At 50.9% G+C, this 20,440-nt stretch overlaps 2 protein-coding genes across 4 annotated transcripts in view; one reads left to right on the forward strand and one right to left on the reverse strand.

Annotated features, from left to right (window-relative positions):
• Positions 1-11,448, forward strand: part of MARK4 (microtubule affinity regulating kinase 4) — a 61,694-nt gene extending 50,246 nt beyond the window's left edge. For 2 of the 3 annotated variants that reach the window (XM_056538414.1, XM_056538416.1), the window contains 5 exons: positions 496-710; positions 1,357-1,460; positions 1,847-2,083; positions 7,784-7,828; positions 8,114-11,448. In XM_056538414.1, the coding sequence (XP_056394389.1) occupies positions 496-710; positions 1,357-1,460; positions 1,847-2,083; positions 7,784-7,828; positions 8,114-8,315 (803 nt within the window). In that variant the 3' untranslated portion in view covers positions 8,316-11,448. Of the gene's footprint in view, positions 1-495; positions 711-1,356; positions 1,461-1,846; positions 2,084-4,345; positions 4,426-7,783; positions 7,829-8,113 lie in introns of all 3 variants that reach the window. The other variant, XM_056538415.1, reaches the window with a different exon arrangement.
• A 1,831-nt stretch (positions 11,449-13,279) lies between these two features.
• Positions 13,280-19,917, reverse strand: CKM (creatine kinase, M-type). The gene is made up of 8 exons (XM_056538707.1): positions 19,843-19,917; positions 17,102-17,314; positions 15,735-15,889; positions 15,485-15,617; positions 15,224-15,395; positions 14,812-14,935; positions 14,539-14,728; positions 13,280-13,727 (listed from the first exon to the last, which is right to left on the reverse strand). Exons 2-8 carry the CDS (start codon positions 17,292-17,294, stop codon positions 13,549-13,551), a joined length of 1,146 nt encoding a protein of 381 aa, XP_056394682.1. The 5' UTR covers positions 17,295-17,314; positions 19,843-19,917; the 3' UTR covers positions 13,280-13,548.
• Between the last annotated feature and the right edge of the window lie 523 nt (positions 19,918-20,440).

Genomic DNA, 20,440 nt, shown 5'->3' on the forward strand with positions numbered 1-20,440 from the left:
GGATGATGACACTTGGGGTACAGGATGATGACACTTGGAGTACAGGATAATAACACTTGGGGTACAGGATGATGACACTTGGGGTACAGGATAATAAAACTTGGGGTACAGAATGATAACACTTGGGGTACAGGATAATGACACTTGGGGGTACAGGATAATAACACTTGGGGGTACAGGATGATGACACTTGGGGGTACAGGAGGAGGACACTTGGGGGTACAGGAGGAGGACACTTGGGGGTACAGGAGGAGGACACTTGGGGGACAGGATGATGACACTTGGGGGACAGGATGATGACACTTGGGGGACAGGATGATGACACTTGGGGGACAGGATGATGACACTTGGGGGACAGGATGATGACACTTGGGGGACAGGATGATGACACTTGGGGGACAGGATGATGACACTTGGGGGACAGGATGATGACACTTGGGGGACAGGATGATGACACGCTGACACTTCTGTGATGATGTCCTCTCTCCCCCACAGGTGGTCCAGCACCCACTCCCTCTCAAGCCAAGCGCAGTCCTCCTGGGGCAGTGGATGATGGTGCAGTTGGGGAACGTCTTACCCCCAGGAGGGGCAGTGGATCTGTGGGTGGGGGTAGCCGGCCTCCCCCTCCCTCCAGCCCTATGGTTAGCCATGCCCACAACCCGAACAAGGCGGAAATTCCAGAGCCACGCAAAGAGGCCCCACCCACAACTGTGAGCACATGACCGATTCCTTTATGATCGGTGGGGCGGGGAGTCAGATCTGGGGTGTAACTTCCATATTGGGCTCTGCGAAGTATTAACCTGGATTGAGGGGTGGTAAATGACTATGGCTGTGACACAATGGGAAATAAAGTGTTAATGGGGGATTTATTAGAACATGTGAAAAGAAAAATATTGCCCTGTTGCCCATAGCAACTAATCAGATCGCATTTTTCATTTTTAACAAGGCCTCTGCAAAATGAAAGAAGCGATCTGATTGGTTGCTATGGGCAACTCGGCAACTTTTCCTCTGCACAGGTTTTGATTTAATCTCCCCCAATGTCTCTTAGAACAACCAATCAGACTCGAGCTTATTGTTAGATTATTGTCTAAATCGGATACAATGGGGGAAATTTATCAGAACCTGGGCAGAGGAAAAGTTGACCAGTTGCCCATAGCAACCATTTAGATGAATAGTTTCATTTTAATAAAGGCCTCTAAAAAATGAAAGCAGCGATTTGATTGGTTGCTATGGGCAACTGGTTAACTTTTCGTCTGCACAGGTTTTGACAAATCTACCCCACACTGTAACAAACCGTCAGCTGTGAGAAGGTCAGTGCAGTTTTTCGTGTGGTAATTTCTATTGTCTGTCCGTCAGATGAACACTCCTCCAGGTGTGATGGGCCGCAGGAACACGTACGTGTGCACCGATCGCCATGCCTCAGAGCGCCATTCCCTGCTCCATAACGGAAAGGAGAACAGGTAAGTTGGGGGGGACCTGATGGGTGACCACCATCCCCCTACTGACCGCCATCCCCCTACTGACCGCCATCCCCCTACTGACCGCCATCCCCCTACTGACCGCCATCCCCCTACTGACCGCCATCCCCCTACTTGACCGCCATCCCCCTACTTGACCGCCATCCCCCTACTTGACCGCCATCCCCCTACTTGACCGCCATCCCCCTACTTGACCGCCATCCCCCTACTTGACTGCCATTTCCTTACTTGATCGCCATTTCCCTTCTGACCGCCATTTCCCTACTGACCGCCATTTCCCTACTGACCGACCGCCATCCCCTTCTGACCACCTTCTCCCTATTAATCGTCATCTCCCTACTGACCGCCGTCTCCCTCTTCTCGCTCAGCTCCACTCCCTCTCGCCCGCCTGCACCATCGCCCTCAACACAGAGCATCGCAGAGCGCAGCTGCCTCTCCCGAGGATCCAATGTCCGCAGCACTTTCCATGGCGGCCATGTCCGAGATAGGAGGGGTCAGAACCCACCTCCCAGCTCCCCCACACACCCTCATGAAGGGTTAAACCAGAGCCGGTCCCGAGCCACCTCCAACCTGTTCAGCAAGCTGACCTCCAAACTGACCCGCAGGTGAGTGAGAATGTGGAGGGGCCCCGGAGACCGAAATACCCCTACTGGCTGGGGGGGGGGGGGGGGGGGAGGGTAGATAGAGCAGTGTTTTCCAAAAAGTGTGTTTCCAGCTGTTGCAAAACTACAACTCCCAGCAGCCTTTGGCTGTCCGGGCATGCTGGGAGTTGTAGTTTTGCAAGAACTGGAGACGCACTGTTTGGGAAACACTGATACGGAGGTATATTGGGGCAGAGCATGATGGGAGCATTATTGGGGCCACATCTTCCAGCCAGTTAAACCACCCCCCCTTTCTGTGGTCCCATAAGTCTACACCCCAGTACAGGTATGCTTCAGTCTCCACTCCCACTCCCACCCAGCTGGGTACAGGTGTGTCCATACGTTTACACCCCCCTTCCTGGTACTATGGTTAGATGCAGATGGGCCTATAAGTTTACACCCCCCAGCTGTGGGCCGATACAGGTCTGACTATAAGTTTACACCCCCCAGTTATGGTCAGGTACAGGTGATCCTAAAAGTTTACACCCCCCCCCCCCCCCCCAGTTATGGTCAGGTATAGGTGATCCTAAAAGTTTACACCCCCCAGTTATGGTCAGGTACAGGTGATCCTAAAAGTTTACACACACACACACACACCCCCAGTTATGGTCAGGTACAGGTGATCCTAAAAGTTTACACCCCCCAGTTATGGTCAGGTACTGGTGATCCTAAAAGTTTACACCCCCCAGCTATGGTCAGGTACAGGTGATCCTAAAAGTTTACACCCCCCCAGTTATGGTCAGGTACAGGTGATCCTAAAAGTTTACACCCCCCAGCTATGGTCAGGTACAGGTGATCCTAAAAGTTTACACCCCCCCAGTTATGGTCAGGTACAGGTGATCCTAAAAGTTTACACACACACCCCGCCCCCCCCCCCCCCCCCCCCAGTTATGGTCAGGTACTGGTGATCCTAAAAGTTTACACCCCCCAGTTATGGTCAGGTACAGGTGATCCTAAAAGTTTACACCCCCAAGTTATGGTCAGGTACAGGTGATCCTAAAAGTTTACACCCCCCCCCCCCCCCAGTTATGGTCAGGTACAGGTGATCCTAAAAGTTTACACACACCCCCCAGTTATGGTCAGGTACAGGTGATCCTAAAAGTTTACACACACACCCCATTTATGGTCAGGTACTGGTGATCCTAAAAGTTTTCACCCCCACCCCAGTTATGGGTTATGGTCACGGTCAGGTGATCCTAAAAGTTTAAACCCCCCCTCCGCTGTAGTCAGGCACTGATGTGCCTATAGGTTTACACACACACACCCCCCCCCCCCCAGCTGTGGTCAGATACAGGTTTACATACAGACCCTTCAGTACCCTGTGTATATATAATCAGGAACATTCCGGGGTGGAAAGCTGTGACCACTTTGTGATGTCGCAATGGACAGGGGCGGACATAGTGATGACCAATAATCTAACATTTACCAGTCAAGTTTTACAGGATCTTTCGTATTTTCAAGAAATGTACTAATCCTACCCTGGGTGTGTAAACTTATCAGTATTGTGTATCCGACGCTGTCAGTCACAGCTACAACAAAAAGCAGGTGAATTCCCTGGATTTCGTCTCTTAAGTCACAATTGTACCATTCATGTCCTTTTTACTGAGTAAACATCCACAGTGCAGGGAGAAATGTAGATGAAGTTTTAGTGAAATGTTGAAGTATTAGCGAAGGGGGTGAGAGGTGAAGTGCAGGAATGACAGGGGCTTTACCTAATAAATGAAGAGATCAAAATCTGTGCCCATAGCAACCAGATCACTTCTTTCACTTTTGAAAAAGCCACTGAAAAATGAAAGAAATGATCTGATTGGTTTGCTATGGGCAACTGGTCGACCCCATAAAGCCTTGAAGAAGAAAAAAACACAAGGAAATCAACAAAAGGATAGAGGAAAAATATTTGTGGTTTGGAGTCCTGGGCTGAAACAAGTATTCTAAACTAACCTATCCCCTATCCTTGATCTCCAGAATAGTGTTATCTTTTCTCCCTGCACTGTGGATGTTTACTCAATGTCTATGTGGTTATTTAGTTACATCATGTTTGTCTACAATTGGGACTTAGAGAACAAGCAGACCACATTATTGATCAATGTAGGATATTGGTGGTCTGGAATGGTCATTTCTCCCCTTTCTGCCTTCTTCCTTTCCTTTCACCCGTCTTCTCATGTTTTTTTTTCTCCCTCTCCCCTTTGTCTTTCTTTGTCTTTCTCTTTCTGACTTTCTCTCCAGGGTCGCTCTTGACCCCTCTAAGAGACAGGCATCTCACCGCTGTGTGTCTGGAGTGTCTCTCCCTCAGGACAGCAAGATCAGTAAGTGTCTCCTGTCCCTCTATTAACCAGTAGCAGTGGGTGAGGCTTGTGTGGGAGGAACGCCATTGTCCTGCCACAGTGTGATGTCCAGCTTATCTATATAGTGACCATTACACCTCTTTACCACATCTCTGCACCATCACACCTCCTCACCACCACTCTGCACCATCACACCTCCTCACCACCTCTCTGCACCATCACACCTCCTCACCACCTCTCTGCACCATCACACCTCCTCCCCACCTCTATGCACCATCACACCTCCTCCCCACCTCTCTGCACCATCACACCTCCTCCCCACCTCTCTGCACCATTACACCTCCTCACCACCTCTCTGCACCATCACACCTCCTCCCCACCTCTCTGCACCATCACACCTCCTCCCCACCTCTCTGCACCATTACACCTCCTCACCACCTTTCTGCACCATCACACCTCCTCACTGCACCATCACATCTCCTCACTGCAACATCACACCTCCTCACCACCTCTCTACACCATCACACCTCCTCACCACCTCTCTGCACCATCACACCACCTCTCTGCACCATCACACCTCCTCACTGCAACATCACACCTCCTCACCACCTCTCTGCACCATCAGACCTCCTCAGTGCACCATCACACCTCTTCACCACCTCTCTGCACCATCACACGTCCTCCCCACCTCTCTGCACCATCACACCTCCTCACCACCTCTCTGCACCATCACACCTCCTCACCACCTCTCTGCACCATCACAACTCCTCACCACCTCTCTGCACCATCACAACTCCTCACCACCTCTCTGCACCATCACAACTCCTCACCACCTCTCTGCACCATCACAACTCCTCACCACCTCTCTGCACCATCACAACTCCTCACCACCTCTCTGCACCATCACAACTCCTCACTGCACCATCACACCTCCTCACCACCTCTCTGCACCATCACAACTCCTCACTGCACCATCACACCTCCTCACCACCTCTCTGCACCATCACACCTCCTCCCCACCTCTCTGCACCATCACACCTCCTCCCCACCTCTCTGCACCATCACACCTTCTCCCCACCTCTCTGCACCATCACACCTCCTCACCACCTCTCTGCACCATCACACCTCCTCACTGCACCATCACACCTCCTCACTGCTCCATCACACCTCCTCACCACCTCTCTGCTCCATCACACCTCCTCCCCACCTCTCTGCACCATCACACCTCCTCACCACCTCTCTGCACCATCACACCTTCTCACCACCTCTCTGCACCATCACACCTCCTCCCCACCTCTCTGCACCATCACACCTCCTCCCCACCTCTCTGCACCATCACACCTCCTCCCCACCTCTCTGCACCATCACACCTCCTCCCCACCTCTCTGCACCATCACACCTCCTCACCACCTCTCTGCTCCATCACACCTCCTCACCACCTCTCTGCTCCATCACACCTCCTCACCACCTCTCTGCACCATCACACCTCCTCACTGCACCATCACACCTCCTCACTGCACCATCACACCTCCTCACTGCACCATCACACCTCCTCACTGCACCATCACACCTCCTCTCTGCACCATCACACCTCCTCACCAACTCTCTGCACCATCACACCTCCTCACCACGTCTCTGCACCATCACACCTCCTCACCACGTCTCTGCACCATCACACCTCCTCACCACCTCTCTGCACCATCACACCTCCTCACTGCACCATCACACCTCCTCACTGCACCATCACACCTCCTCACTGTACCATCACACCTCCTCACCACCACTCTGCACCATCACACCTACTCACCACGTCTCTGCACCATCACACCTCCTCACCACGTTTCTGCACCATCACACCTCCTCACCACGTCTCTGCACCATCACACCTCCTCACCACGTCTCTGCACCATCACACCTCCTCACCACCTCTCTGCACCATCACACCTCCTCACTGCACCAACACACACCCTCACTGCACCATCACACCTCCTCAGCACCTCTCTGCACCATCGCACCTCTCTGCACCATCACACCTCCTCACTGCACCATCACACCTCCTCACCACCTCTCTGCACCATCACACCTCCTCACCACCTCCCTGCATCAACACACCCCCTCACTGCACCATCACACTTCCTCAGCACTTCTCTGCACCATCACACCTCCTCACTGGACCATCACACCTCCTCACCACCTCTCTGCACCATCACACCTCCTCACCACCTCTCTGCACCATCACACCTCCTCACCACCTCTCTGCACCATCACACCTCCTCACCACCTCTCTGCACCATCACACCTCCTCACCACCTCTCTGCACCATCACACCTCCTCTCTGCACCATCACACCTCCTCACCACCTCTCTGCACCATCACACCTCCTCACCACCTCTCTGCACCATCACACCTCCTCACCACCACTCTGCACCATCACACCTCCTCACCACCACTCTGCACCATCACACCTCCTCACCACCACTCTGCACCATCACACCTCCTCTCTGCACCATCACACCTCCTCACTGCACCCTCACACCTCCTCACCACCTCTCTGCACATCACACCTCCTCACCACCCCCCTGCATCAACACACCCCCTCACTGCACCATCACACCTCCTCAGCACTTCTCTGCACCATCACACCTCCTCACTGGACCATCACACCTCCTCACCACCTCTCTGCACCATCACACCTCCTCACCACCTCTCTGCACCATCACACCTCCTCACCACCTCTCTGCACCATCACACCTCCTCACCACCTCACTGCACCATCACACCTCCTCACCACCTCACTGCACCATCACACCTCCTCACCACCTCTCTGCACCATCACACCTCCTCTCTGCACCATCACACCTCCTCTCTGCACCATCACACCTCCTCACCACCTCTCTGCACCATCACACCTCCTCACCACCTCTCTGCACCATCACACCTCCTCACCACCTCTCTGCACCATCACACCTCCTCACCACCTCTCTGCACCATCACACCTCCTCACCACCACTCTGCACCATCACACCTCCTCACCACCTCACTGCACCATCACACCTCCTCACCACCTCTCTGCACCATCACACCTCCTCACCACCTCTCTGCACCATCACACCTCCTCACCACCTCTCTGCACCATCACACCTCCTCACCACCTCTCTGCACCATCACACCTCCTCACCACCTCACTGCACCATCACACCTCCTCACCACCTCTCTGCACCATCACACCTCCTCACCACCTCTTTGCACCATCACACTTCTACATTTACCATTTCTCCACACACCATTATAAACAATAAAAGGGCAGCGCTGTAGAGCAGGAGATCGCTCACTTCATTCTGTCTGATACATCATGGTAACAGCTGGCTATTATTTTTAGGGTCACAGACGAATCTGAGAGAGTCTGGAGACCTGCGGTCACAAGGTCAGTACTGCGTCCTTCATTCCTGTCTTGTATATAGCATGATAATGTATATATTACGTATTACTCCTATCATCCCTGACCCAGGAGCTCACACTCTAATCTCCCTATCACACAGTGTATCACTCCCATCATCATCCATTTGTACATGGTAGTAGTGTCAGGAGGTGGCTGGTCAGTCTCGATTATTCACCAGGGTTAGCAGATAAGTCTCATCCATTGTGTCATGCAGGGTAGTTCTCCCTCCTTTTCCCTCTCACTTCTCTCTTTTTTTTTTTCTTTCTGCAGTAGCTATATACCTTGGTATAAAGCGTCGACCCACTCCAGCCTGCTCGGACCTTCCAGGGATGTGACGAAATCCATCCGCGCCCCCCCCTTGAATTCGCCAGCCCCCTCGACTGCTCCCAGTGAATCTTACCCAGTGGGAAGACCGCAGCCCTTACCAGGCAAGCTCCGCCCACTTGTCACTGTTGGGACACTGGGACTTTAAGAAGGGGATATATATAGATATATACGTTCTGTGGAAATCCATTAGGATGCTGCTGTAGCTTTTTAAAGCTGGGACAAGCCCCATTGGGGGCCAACCATGCCTAGTCCTGGGCAGCCACACCCTCTTTACCATTGGGATGCTGTGCCTTTATGACGGACACCTCCTTATCTGGATTGCCACATCTTTAGGGATTGGTCTGTGGCGCAAGAGGAAGGAGCACGTCCACTCCGCCCATAAGACACGCCCCTTTTTGGATGTGCCATGCCCACTCGTGAGACGGAGAGCTGTGACATCACATGGGGAGGGGGCGGTCATTTTTACTTGGGGTCCTGCGCAGTGTGGACAGATACAATGCTGGATCCCTGACCTTATAATATTAACACTTTCCTTCCTGACTGGGTCATGTCCTTAAATTCTTGCCCCATCTCTGACTCCACCCATTCTGATGATGGACATTATATAAGCTCCCCCCCTTTTCAACATATGTGCTATGTTAATGAGTTTCATGATGCCCCCCAGCCACGTCACAGGCCCCACCCCCATCATGACGTACACACCGTGTATTAACCAGTCTGTGTCCTCCAGGTGTGTATCTTATAAAATTCCCTCACCTCCTGATGGATCGGAGGCCCCTCCCCCTGCGCTGCCGCTCTTACTCATAGGTTGCTCGTCATCTAGGTCTTTGTATATATAATATATTTGTGCAGGTCACGCAGATTCCTGTACTTTTTAAAGACTGTAGGGGGGGGGAGGTGTCCTATTGTTGCCGCCCTACTTTAAAACCCATCAATAATGGTAGAGCCCAACGTTGTGCGCCCACTTATTAAATTATGGTAAGCACAGAGAAGATCACTGCAGCAAGACCCCCAGAATCAACCAAGCCCACTCAAAATACTGCAGCACACTGGGACCTCATCATCACTGCAACAAGACCCCCAGAATCAACCAAGCCCACCCAAAATACTGCAGCACACTGGGACCTCATCACTGCAACGAGACCCCCAGAATCAACCAAGCCCACCCAAAATACTGCAGCACACTGGGACCTCATCACTGCAACGAGACCCCCAGAATCAACCAAGCCCACCCAAAATACTGCAGCACACTGGGACCTCATCACTGCAACGAGACCCCCAGAATCAACCAAGCCCACCCAAAATACTGCAGCACACTGGGACCTCATCATCACTGCAACAAGACCCCCAGAATCAACCAAGCCCACCCAAAATACTGCAGCACATTGGGACCTCATCATCACTGCAACAAGACCCCCAGAATCAACCAAGCCCACCCAAAATACTGCAGCACACTGGGACCTCATCATCACTGCAACGAGACCTGCGGAATTATCCAAACCCTACACACAATACTGCAGCACTGGAACCTCATCATCACTGCAGGAAGACCCCTGGAATCAATCAAACCCACCCAAAATACTGCATCACTGCATCAAAGCCATTGGCACCATCTAAAACCCCCCACACCCTGCACTGCTACACTGCACCCCCATCATGGCTCTAAGTCTTCTGGCACCATTTAAACCGCACATCTGATGATGCTGATCTGCATCCTCACACCATACTAATACTTCTGCACTGCATCCTTGTCCCTGCACCTAGTACCAGACACTATCTAAGCTTTGTGCCAACACTGCTACACTGCATCCTTATTACTGCAGCCTGTCCCGGCTCCATCTTGACTCCACACCCCATGCTGCAGCTCTGCAACCTCATCATTACTGAATGAAGTCTTCTGGTACCATCTAAATTCTACATCTGATGCTGCTACACGACATTTTCATCACTACAGCTAGTCCTGGCACCATCTTAGCCACCTACCAATACAACTGAACTGCAACTTGATAACTGCAGACAGTCACACCAATACTGCATCCTCTTCACTACAGTCTAGCGGCCCATTACACCATCTAAGCTCCATGCCTACACTGCTGCCTTGCATCCCTATCCTCAATGCATCAAGTCCTCTGTCACCATGTAGCTGGCATCCTCATCCCCGCAGCCAGTCCATGGAACCATCTAAGTTTCATGCCAATCCTGCTGTCATGCTTCCTCCTCTTCACTGCATCAATTCCTCTGACACCATGTAAATCCCACATCTGATGTTTACTACACTGCATCCTCATCACTACAGCTTGTCCCCGACACCCTCTCATCCCCATACCAATACTGCTGCACTGCATCTTATTACTACAGCCATTCCTCAACACCATCTAATCCCCATGCCAATAATGCATCCTTGTAACTGCAGCCTGTCTTCAGCACCATCTAAGCTCCGTGCTAAGCTCCATGCCAATACTGCTGCTCTGCATTCTCATCTTCACTGCGTTAAGTCCTCTGGCACCATCTAAACCCTATATCTGATGCTGCTACACTACATCCTCGTCACTACTGCTAGTCCCCGGCACCATCTAATCCCCATACTAATACTGTCATTCGTCAACTATATTACTGCAACTAGTCCATGGAACCATTTAAACTCCATACTGATCTTGCTGAATGCATTCTCATCTCTGCAGCCAGTCCCTGACACCATCTAAACCATACACTCAATACTGCTATTCTGCATTTTCATCACTGCAGCCAATCCCTCCTGACACCATTTAAGTCCCACAGACAATACTGCTGTACTGCCCTCTCATCAAATCCTCATCAATGCAACAAGGCCCCCAAACCCCGACACCATCTAAGCCTCACAGCTGCACGGATTTATCCGACACTGCGTAGGTGTTGCCTTGGAGCTGCTGTATTTTTTTCCGCATGGGAACCTGCACTAAATTGTTGGTATCAGCTCCTTATTTCTCTGCGGGGTGGTCTGACAGTAGTCTACTGGCACCATCGCAGCAACGAGTAACACCCTCAGACGTCATCCGGTGATGAGGGGGGCAGTCTAACATTATGACAGTGTTCAGAATGGGTCTTCTTTTTTTTTGGGGGGGGGGGGGGAATTCAGCCCGTTCTCCTCACACACCCACAGTGCCGAGTCTAGAAAGCAGAGTGCAGGCGGTGTCATGTACCCAGCACACACGCTAGTAGTGTAGACTGTCAGCAGTGAACCCTCCTCCCCGACAGTGTACCCCCAAGACTATTTATTAAAATCACCCTATGAAACCCAATTGTGTGTGGTGTCTTGTCTACTTTGCAGTCTGGAGCAGACATTTACTTCAGTGTTTCTCAACCAGTCTGCCTCCAGCTGTTGCAAAACTACAACTTCCAGCATGCCCCGAAAGCCAAAGGCTGTCCGGGCATGCTGGTAGTTGCAGTTTTGCAACAGCATGAGGCACCCTGGTTGGAAAACGCCGATTAATTGGACATCCTTAAGAATATACGGTAGTCAAAAAGTTTTTGCAATATGCAAAAATAAAACAATCACAAACTGGGAACCCCAACAAAACAGTTCCCGATGTGTTTCCCATGCATTCTAGTAATGAGGGTCATCAGGGGACAAAGACCAAACAGAAGTGGTCCATATATAGTCCTGTGGTATCATATATCCCTATTTCTGCTTGGTGGTCTGGTTTACAAAATGTATAACCATGTTATTTGTTCTGTATAGAATGTTTTTGATCCTGATGAACCCCATTATTAGGTGGGAAACACGTCGGGAGGCTGTAACTCTGTAACAGGAGCTGCTCTGTTGGGGGTCTCAACATTACACTGGGGGTTGCATTAGAGTTAGCGTATTATGTCTAAGCATCCTTGGTGTTTGTTGTGGTTTATTGTGTGATTATTATTTGTTTTTTTATCTTGTTTACACATCTGTGTTTTGAGGGCTTTTTGACTGTATTTTAAGGATATCCAATAAATGTTACATTTTTTAATTCTGGAGTATTAGTCCTGCTCAAATAAGCTCTGGTTCGACTATCTTTATTTATTACCCTACTGTGAGTCCGTTACGGCTGAGTGTATCCCAATGTGTTATTTACAGCCATCATATTGGCATAGTAATATAATATTGGTATAGCGCACCCCACCTGTATATTTCACCGCCAGGTTGATATAGTTTACCTCTCTAGGTCATAATGCACCATCACACTGGTATATTGTACCCCTCTACCTGTATAATGGACCATCTCACTGGTATATTGTATCCCTCTACCTGTATAATGGACCATCTCACTGGTATATTGTGCCCCTACATGTATAATGGAACATCTCACTGGTATATTGTGCCCCTACATGTATAATGGAACATCTCACTGGTATATTGTACCTTTCTACCTGTATAATGGACCATCTCACTGGTATATTGTACCTCACTAGGTGTATAATGGACCATTACACTGGTAAATTGTACCCCACTAGGTGTGTAATGGACCATCACACTGGTATATTATACCCCACTAGGTGTGTAATGGACCATCACACTGGTATATTGTACCCCACTAGGCATGTAATGGACCATTACACTGGTATATTGTACCCAACTAGGCATGTAATGGACCGTCACACTGGTGTTTTGTACCCCACTAGGCATGTAATGGACCATCACACTGGTATATTGTACCCCACTAGGCATGTAATGGACCATCACACTGGTATATTGTAGCTCACTAGGCATGTGATGGACCATCACACTGTTTTGTACCCCACTAGGCATGTAATGGACCATTACACTGGTATATTGTACCCCACTAGGCGTGTAATGGACCATCACACTGGTATATTGTACCTCACTAGGTGTGTAATGGACCATCACATTGGTGTATTGTACTCCACTAGGTGTGTAATGGACCATCACATTGGTATATTGTACCCCACTAGGCATGTAATGGACCATTACACTGGTATATCATACCCCACTAGGCGTGTAATGGACCATCACACTTGTATAGTTCACCCCTCTACCTGTTTAATCCATTCTTACTGGTACTTTGTACCTTCTCTCGCTTTCATTCTTGAACACTTTAAATAATGCATAGAGGAATCAGAGGTTAAATTCTCCTTTATTGTCTTCGGATGATATCGGGGACACAGAAGTAAATGGGGGGAACCTGGTGTTCAACAATATATACAATGAAACCATCAGGATGTGAGCCGTACACAAGCTGCTCCTGCCGCTGATTTCTTCTCTTGTTCATCATCTCTCCCTCATTTCTAACGGCTCCCCACAATGATGTATCGTCCAACCTCTAAAGATCTTAATGGGGTCTCTGGGGCTCCCCTCTATTGGTGGCTCTGAGGGGACCTGTAAGGCTCTGTCTCTATTGCGCGCTCTACTTCTGGGCTGGTATCAAGTCATCAATAGTTCCTGACTTCTCCAGCTTCTTCTCCATCTCGACCATCAGCTTCACACCATCAACCACCATCTGGACCTGCTCCACCTCAGAGAAGCCCAGTCTATCAGCGTTGGAAATGTCGAAGGTGCCACCAACTGCAGCGGTGTCTACTCCACCTGTGGAAGAGAGAGCCCCGAGGTTTGAGTGCTGGACATGACCAACCCTGAGCTTCATGCATCACCCCTGACTAAAGTTTATAGGATCTTGTATGTGTTCCTCTCTACTACATATTTACCCCCTGTGGATGCTCCATATTGAGTCCTCATTTAGGTTGAACTATGGTTCCATGTCATGTCACCATGGAGTTGGCTCCTGGAGAACTGTACGTGGCCCCATCTACTTTATGTAAACATGTCTCATGAGGCCCCATGTCCACTGTACGAACCTGACTTGTGGCGGATTATTCATGGATTATTGCCTCATCTCCTATGTGTTATTAAAGGGGTATTCCGGCCAAATTCATCTTATCTCCTATCCAAAGGATAGGGGATAAGATGTCTGATCGCGGGGGGCCCGCCGCTGGGACTCCCCGCGATCTTCGTGCAGCACCCACATTCTATGCGGGGTTGCGTCTCCAGTCTCGGAAACCTCTTTGTTTCATGGACTGTAGATGTGAGGTCACACCACGCCCCCTCCATTCAGGTCTATGGGATGGGGCGTGACTGTCATCACGCCCCCTCCCATAGACATGAATGGAGGGGGCACAGTGTGACGTCACATCTCCAGACCCGGAAACAAAGAGGTTTCCGAGACTGGAGACACAGCCCCGCATAGAAGGTGGGTGTTGCACAGAGATCGGGGTCCCCAGCGGTGGGCCCCCCACCATCAGACAACTTATCCCCTATACTTTGGATAGGGGATAAGATGTATTTGGCCAGAATACCCCTTTAAGGGCAGCTGTAGAGTAGTTGCATGGACCATACTCACCAGTTCCTCTCTTCTGTAGACGGAGTCTGGTCAGGATCTCCTCAAATTTGGCGTGCTTGCTGAGGTTGGGGAGTTTTACATGGACACCACCTCTAAGACCTGTGCCCAAGTTGGATGGGCAGGTCAAGACGTAACCAAGATGCTCGTTCCAGCTGAAGGGATGGCCGGCAGCCTTGAAGATCTCTTCAATCTGTGTGGGATGAACAAAGGTGAGAACAGAAGCCACAGATATGTTTGGAGGAGAATGGGAGTGGCGGTCCAGGCAGCTTTTACCTTTGTCAGACCAACACAGAAGCGCTGGAAGACTTCCTTCATGTTACCACCGTGCTGCATGGAAATGACTCTCAAGTGGTCCTCCTCATTCACCCAGACCAGGAAAGTCTTGTTGTCGTTGTGCCTGGAAGAGAAGAAAGAAGCCTTCAGCGGTCACTATCCGTACCCGCGGGGGAAGCTTCTGAAATCTTGTGGTGCCGCCCATGAAGGATGACAAGGACAATGCTTTATGATATATAGAGTAGACAACTGCTCACAGACGCCCAGAACAAGGTCACAATGTCCTTGTGCCGTGTCTATGATGTTACTGGAAACTTTATGGGTTGGTGTGACTATGAGCGGCCCCTGAAAGTCTCTTGGCACCTATTAAATGACCTGGATTGTATCCCAGCTAGATTGGGGAGTCACGTACCAGATACCGCGGGCATCGGGCCAGTCACGAGCCATGCCAGCAGCCAGCAGCAGAGGAGACACGGGCTTGTCAAACAGGAAGTGGTCAGCGATGAGCTGGTCCTGCTCGGCATCGGTCATGTCCTTCAGGGGGTAGTACTTGCCCTTGAATTCTCCTGTCAAGCTGCTGAGAGCTGAAAAGAGAGACAGATGGGTTTAACTACACTGGAGGCCACGTGTTACCTTCAGGGACATATAAAGACACCTGATTATGGCTACTTACCCTTGATGGACAGGTTCTCAATGGCACGACGCTCACCACGGCTGCAGTGGGGGGGCAGGGTGTATCCCTTGATGCTACGGCCGGTTCTCACACGGCTACTCAGGACGTAGTTTGGGTCCAGATCATCACCTCCCTGCGAAAACAAGCAACTGCATGAGTTTGTGGCCCCTGGAGATGGTTCGTTGTAGGTTATCAATTATAGGAGCCTTGGGTATATGGGGTCACCATGCTTTTCCATTCCCTTCCTTACCTTCAGGTTCTGATGGTTGAGGTCAGTCTTGTGCTTGTCTGTGGGCTTGTAGCCATTGTGACGATCCTCGATGACTGGGTCAAACAGCTCCCTGAAAACATCGTAGGATTCTTCATCTCCGGCAACACAGCCGACAGTCATGATGTAGGGGTGTCCTAAAGAAAAGAGGAGGAAAAAGAGGAGTCAGATGTCTCTGCAGCACCCATGCTGATCAGCTGGGCTGGGGGGCACTAGTTTGTTTGGGGGTTTGTCCAGGACAGTCCCTAGATAAAGATTTTACCCGTATCCTGTGAATAAGTGCCCAGCCCCCCCACCCCCAACCAGTGGCTCTCCAGCTGTTGCAACAATGTCAGTGAATGATGGGGGTTGACGTTTTGCAACAGCTGAAGAAACGCAGATTGGGGAATACTGTCGTAATGCTATTTCCCATCATCCTAGAAGATAACTCACTGGAATGTGCACATGGACATTCTATCTAATATTGTGGCTGCAGCCATCTTGTCTCCACTGACAACCAAAGATGAACCTGGTGTTCATTAGCCCTGTGATGACAATAGCTCCCCTAGAGTACCACAGCCTGAGAATAAACCATCAAGACTACAGCTCTGGATGTGACCGGAGTAGAAGACCTAATGGAACTTTAGAGCAGTACAAGGTATTTCTAAGGGTCCTGGGACTAGTGGCCCTGGTTGGTCCCTGTTCTCTGGGTTGAGACCCTCATGACTGCTGCAGAACTTCTATCAGAAAAGATTTCTACAGAAACATCATCAGTAAAGGAGTAGACTTGCAATGCAGTGCAGTGATTGCAATATCCTAATGCCCCCCATGTTCAGTTCACGGGATGTGTGATGCCCCCCAGTCTGGTGCACAGGACATGTAATGCCCTCAATGTGCAGTTCACAGGATATGTGATGCCCAAGTCTAGTGCAAATGCTATGGGATAGCCTCCCTGTCTGGTGCACAGGACAGGTGATGTCCCCAGTCTAGTGCAGAAGACAAAGGATGCCCTCCTTGTCTGGTGTGCAGGACACATGATTCCCCCTGGTGTGGTGCACAGGACATGTGATTACCCATTCTATCGGAGAAGTCATGGCATGGCCTCCTTGTCTGGTTCACAGGACTGTGGTGGCCCCTGGTCTAATGCAGAAGACATAGGATGGCCTCCTTGTCTGGTTCACAGGACTGTGGTGGCCCCTGGTCTAATGCAGAAGACATAGGATGGCCTCCTTGTCTGGTTCACAGGACTGTGGTGGCCCCTGGTCTAATGCAGAAGACATAGGATGGCCTACTTGTGTGGTGCACAGGACGTGTGATGGCCCCTGGTTTAGTGCCTAGAACATGTAATGACCCTAATCTGGTGCACTTACCTGGGTTGTCCACACCGGTCTGGATTGCATCGTCCACGGTGAAGCCACTTGGTGTCTGCCTTTCACGGAGCTTCTTGTAGATGTCCAGAGTCAGGACTTTGGCCATGTGGTTGTTGTGCTTGGTGAGGTCGGGGAACTCCTCCTCAGGGGTGAATTTCAGCTTGAAGTTGTTGTGGGTGTTTCCGAAAGGCATGGTGAGAGATCGGGCTGGACCTGCGGAAGTAAACAATGAGTTTAAGGAGGAACCTGCTGGCTGGATCTACAGTGGTCCCCAGTATTAGGGTCTGCTTATGTGTCCCTATCAGTGAACGGACCCCATGCTGCCGGAGCCCCCCTCCTAGCAGCTGCACAAGTGGTGGACGTGAAAGCCTTGTTGACTCTTTGTAGTAGCCGGAGGGTCATATTATGTAGCAGTGGGGGTGTAGTATGTCACCCGGTGCGTGAGTGACCCCACAAGTGACAATCTATCAGTGCAGTGACAGCACATTCTGAGTATATATAGATCGGCAGGCACTGACAGGTGGTGGCAGCTGCTGACATGAGATGGGCAGGAGGCGATGGTGCCAGGGGTAGGGTATGTGGAGGGGGGGGGGGTAGTCAGACGGTAGTAAACAGCAAAAGGAAGGGGGGGGAGGAGGGTAGGCGCTGTCCCAACTAGTAAACTTTCCCATCTCATAAGAGACAGCAGAGACATGGAGAAGACATCTCCTATCCTAAGCTGAACATAGTCTACAAGGAGTGAATGTTCTGCAGCAGGGGGTGAATTCTCTGCAGAAAGGAGTGAATGCTCTGCAGCAGGGGGTGAATACTTTGGCAATTCCCAGTCTTATGTTGTGATCCTGCATTGAAGCTGTTGCATCTGATAAAGCAGAGTTGGGTGGCTGCATCACAGACATGTCATTCTGCTTTAATGTTTCCCAACAGGGTGCCTCCAGCTGTTGCAAAACTACAACTCCCAGCATGCCCGGACAGCCGTTGGCTGTCCGGGCATGCTGGGAGATGTAGTTTTGCAACAGCTGTAGGCACCCTGGTTGGGAAACACTGTCCTACTGGATATACAGACTCATTCTTCCTTACCTTTTTCTCTTGGCTCAACGTATCCAGAGGTGAGAGGTGCCATATTAGGAAACGCGATTTCCAAAAATTCATGAAAAGGTAAGGGAGGACGTGTCTGACATTGGCGCAATGGCCCAGATGTATGAATCTGCCTGAAAACCTAGATCTGTTGGGCTCATGTTGGGTGTAATGTTGGCTGTAGGGGCTCATGTTGGGTGCAATGTTGGCTACAGGGGCTCATGTTGGGTGTAATGTTGGCTGCAGGGGCTCATGTTGGGTATTGCACCCAACAGGAGCCCCTTTAGCCAACATTACACCCAACAGGAGCCCCTGCAGCCAACATTCTAGATCTGTTGGGCTCATGTTGGGTGTAATGTTGGCTGCAGGGGCTCCTGTTGGGTGCAATGTTGGCTACAGGGGCTCCTGTTGGGTGCAATGTTGGCTGCAGAGGCTCCTGTTGGGTGTAATGTTAGCTGCAGGGGCTCATGTTGGGTGTAATGTTGGCTGCAGGGGCTCCTGTTGTGTATTTCACCCAACAGGAGCCCCTGCAGCCAACATTACACCCTACAGGAGCCCCTGCAGCCAACATTCTAGATCTGTTGGGCTCATGTTGGGTGTAATGTTAGCTGCAGGGGCTCATGTTGGGTGTAATGTTAGCTGCAGGGGCTCATGTTTGGTGTAATGTTGGCTGCAGGGGCTCCTGTTGGGTGCAATGTTAGCTGCAGGGGCTCATGTTGGGTGCAATGTTGGTTGCAGGGGCTCATGTTGGGTGCAATGTTGGCTGCAGGGGCTCATGTTGGGTGCAATGTTGGCTGCAGGGGCTAATGTTGGGTGCAATGTTGGCTGCAGGGGCTCATGTTGGGTGCAATGTTGGCTGCAGGGGCTCATGTTGGCTGTAATGTTGGCTGTAGGGGCTCATGTTGGCTGTAATGTTGGGTGTAATGTTGGCTGTAGGGGCTCATGTTGAGTGTAATGTTGGCTGCAGGGGCTCATGTTGGGTGTAATGTTGGCTGCAGCGGCTCATGTTGGGTATTGCACCCAACAGGAGCCCCTGCAGCCAACATTCTAGATCTGTTGGGCTCATGTTGAGTGTAATGTTGGCTGCAGGGGCTCATGTTGGGTGTAATGTGAGCTGCAGGGGCTCATGTTGGGTGTAATGTTGGCTGCAGGGGCTCATGTTGGGTGTAATGTTGGCTACAGGGGCTCATGTTGAGTGTAATGTTGGCTGCAGGGGCTCATGTTGAGTGTAATGTTGGCTGCAGGTGCTCATGTTGAGTGTAATGTTGGCTGCAGGGGCTCATGTTGGGTGTAATGTTGGCTGCAGGGGCTCATGTTGGGTGTAATGTTGGCTGCAGGGGCTCATGTTGGGTGTAATGTTGGCTGCAGGGGCTCATGTTGGGTGCAATGTTGGCTGCAGGGGGTTAAAGCTGGGTCCAGTGCAAAGGATAGTGCTAAGTTACAGGAGGCTCTGCAGTTTGGGGTTAGTGTTGGTGCAGAGGTAAGAAGCAGAGTTAACTCTGCAATGTTGGGGTTACAGCTAAATTGGGGGGGGGGGGGTGCTCACTAGATCTGCAGGGGCATTTCCTAGGGGTCATGTGATAAATGCCCCTTCAGGGCCTGTATTCTCCTGGGTAGTGAAGGGGTGGGAGGACCCTTGCAGGGAAAGGGATAAGAAGAAACTTTACCTGCTGTAGAGACTGAGCAAACTTCAGGGTGACCCGTCTTTTCCTTCTCAAATCTCCCAATATATAATAGCAGGAGCCGTCCTATTGGCCGCAGCGGAGAGGCGTGAATTATGTCACAGTGATGTCATCAGGCCGGTCACCTGCTCATTGGCTGCTGCTCTGTCTGTGAAGATGCCTTTATCTGGAGGAGAAGAGCTCAGCTTACAGGGAGTTATAATTAGAGGGGACGGAGGAGGGGGGGGGGGAGACGCCCTGCCGGGTGATATTCACCGCACACTGTCCCCACCCTATGTCACCTTGCAGGGGTCGGAAGAGTGGGGGGCACATATACCTGCAGAGTGCCATGTGGGGGGCACATATACCTGCAGAGTGCCATGTAGGTGGCACATATACCTGCAGAGTGCCATGTAGGGGGCACATATACCTGCAGAGTGCCATGTGGGGGGCACATATACCTGCAGATTGACATAAGGCTAGTACCTGTGGGCAGAGTCCATAGCTTCCATGTACCCATAGCAGCCGCCATGATGCCGACCTGAAGAGCTGACAATCTACTTAAGATCTGTGCAACCTACTACTGTAAGAAAAGTGCAGCAGC

This window comes from Hyla sarda, chromosome 9, assembly GCF_029499605.1.
Source record: "Hyla sarda isolate aHylSar1 chromosome 9, aHylSar1.hap1, whole genome shotgun sequence".
NCBI classification, from domain to species: Eukaryota; Metazoa; Chordata; class Amphibia; order Anura; family Hylidae; genus Hyla; species Hyla sarda.

Coding starts and splice junctions, on each gene's coding strand:
- CKM (XM_056538707.1), bottom strand. CDS start 17,294: ATGCCTTTCGGAAACACCCACAACAACTTCAAGCTGAAATTCACCCCT. Junction 15,396..15,484: donor TGAGAACCTGTCCATCAAGG/GTAAGTAGCCAT, acceptor CTCTCTTTTCAG/CTCTCAGCAGCTTGACAGGA. Junction 14,729..14,811: donor TCTGTGTTGGTCTGACAAAG/GTAAAAGCTGCC, acceptor CATCCCACACAG/ATTGAAGAGATCTTCAAGGC.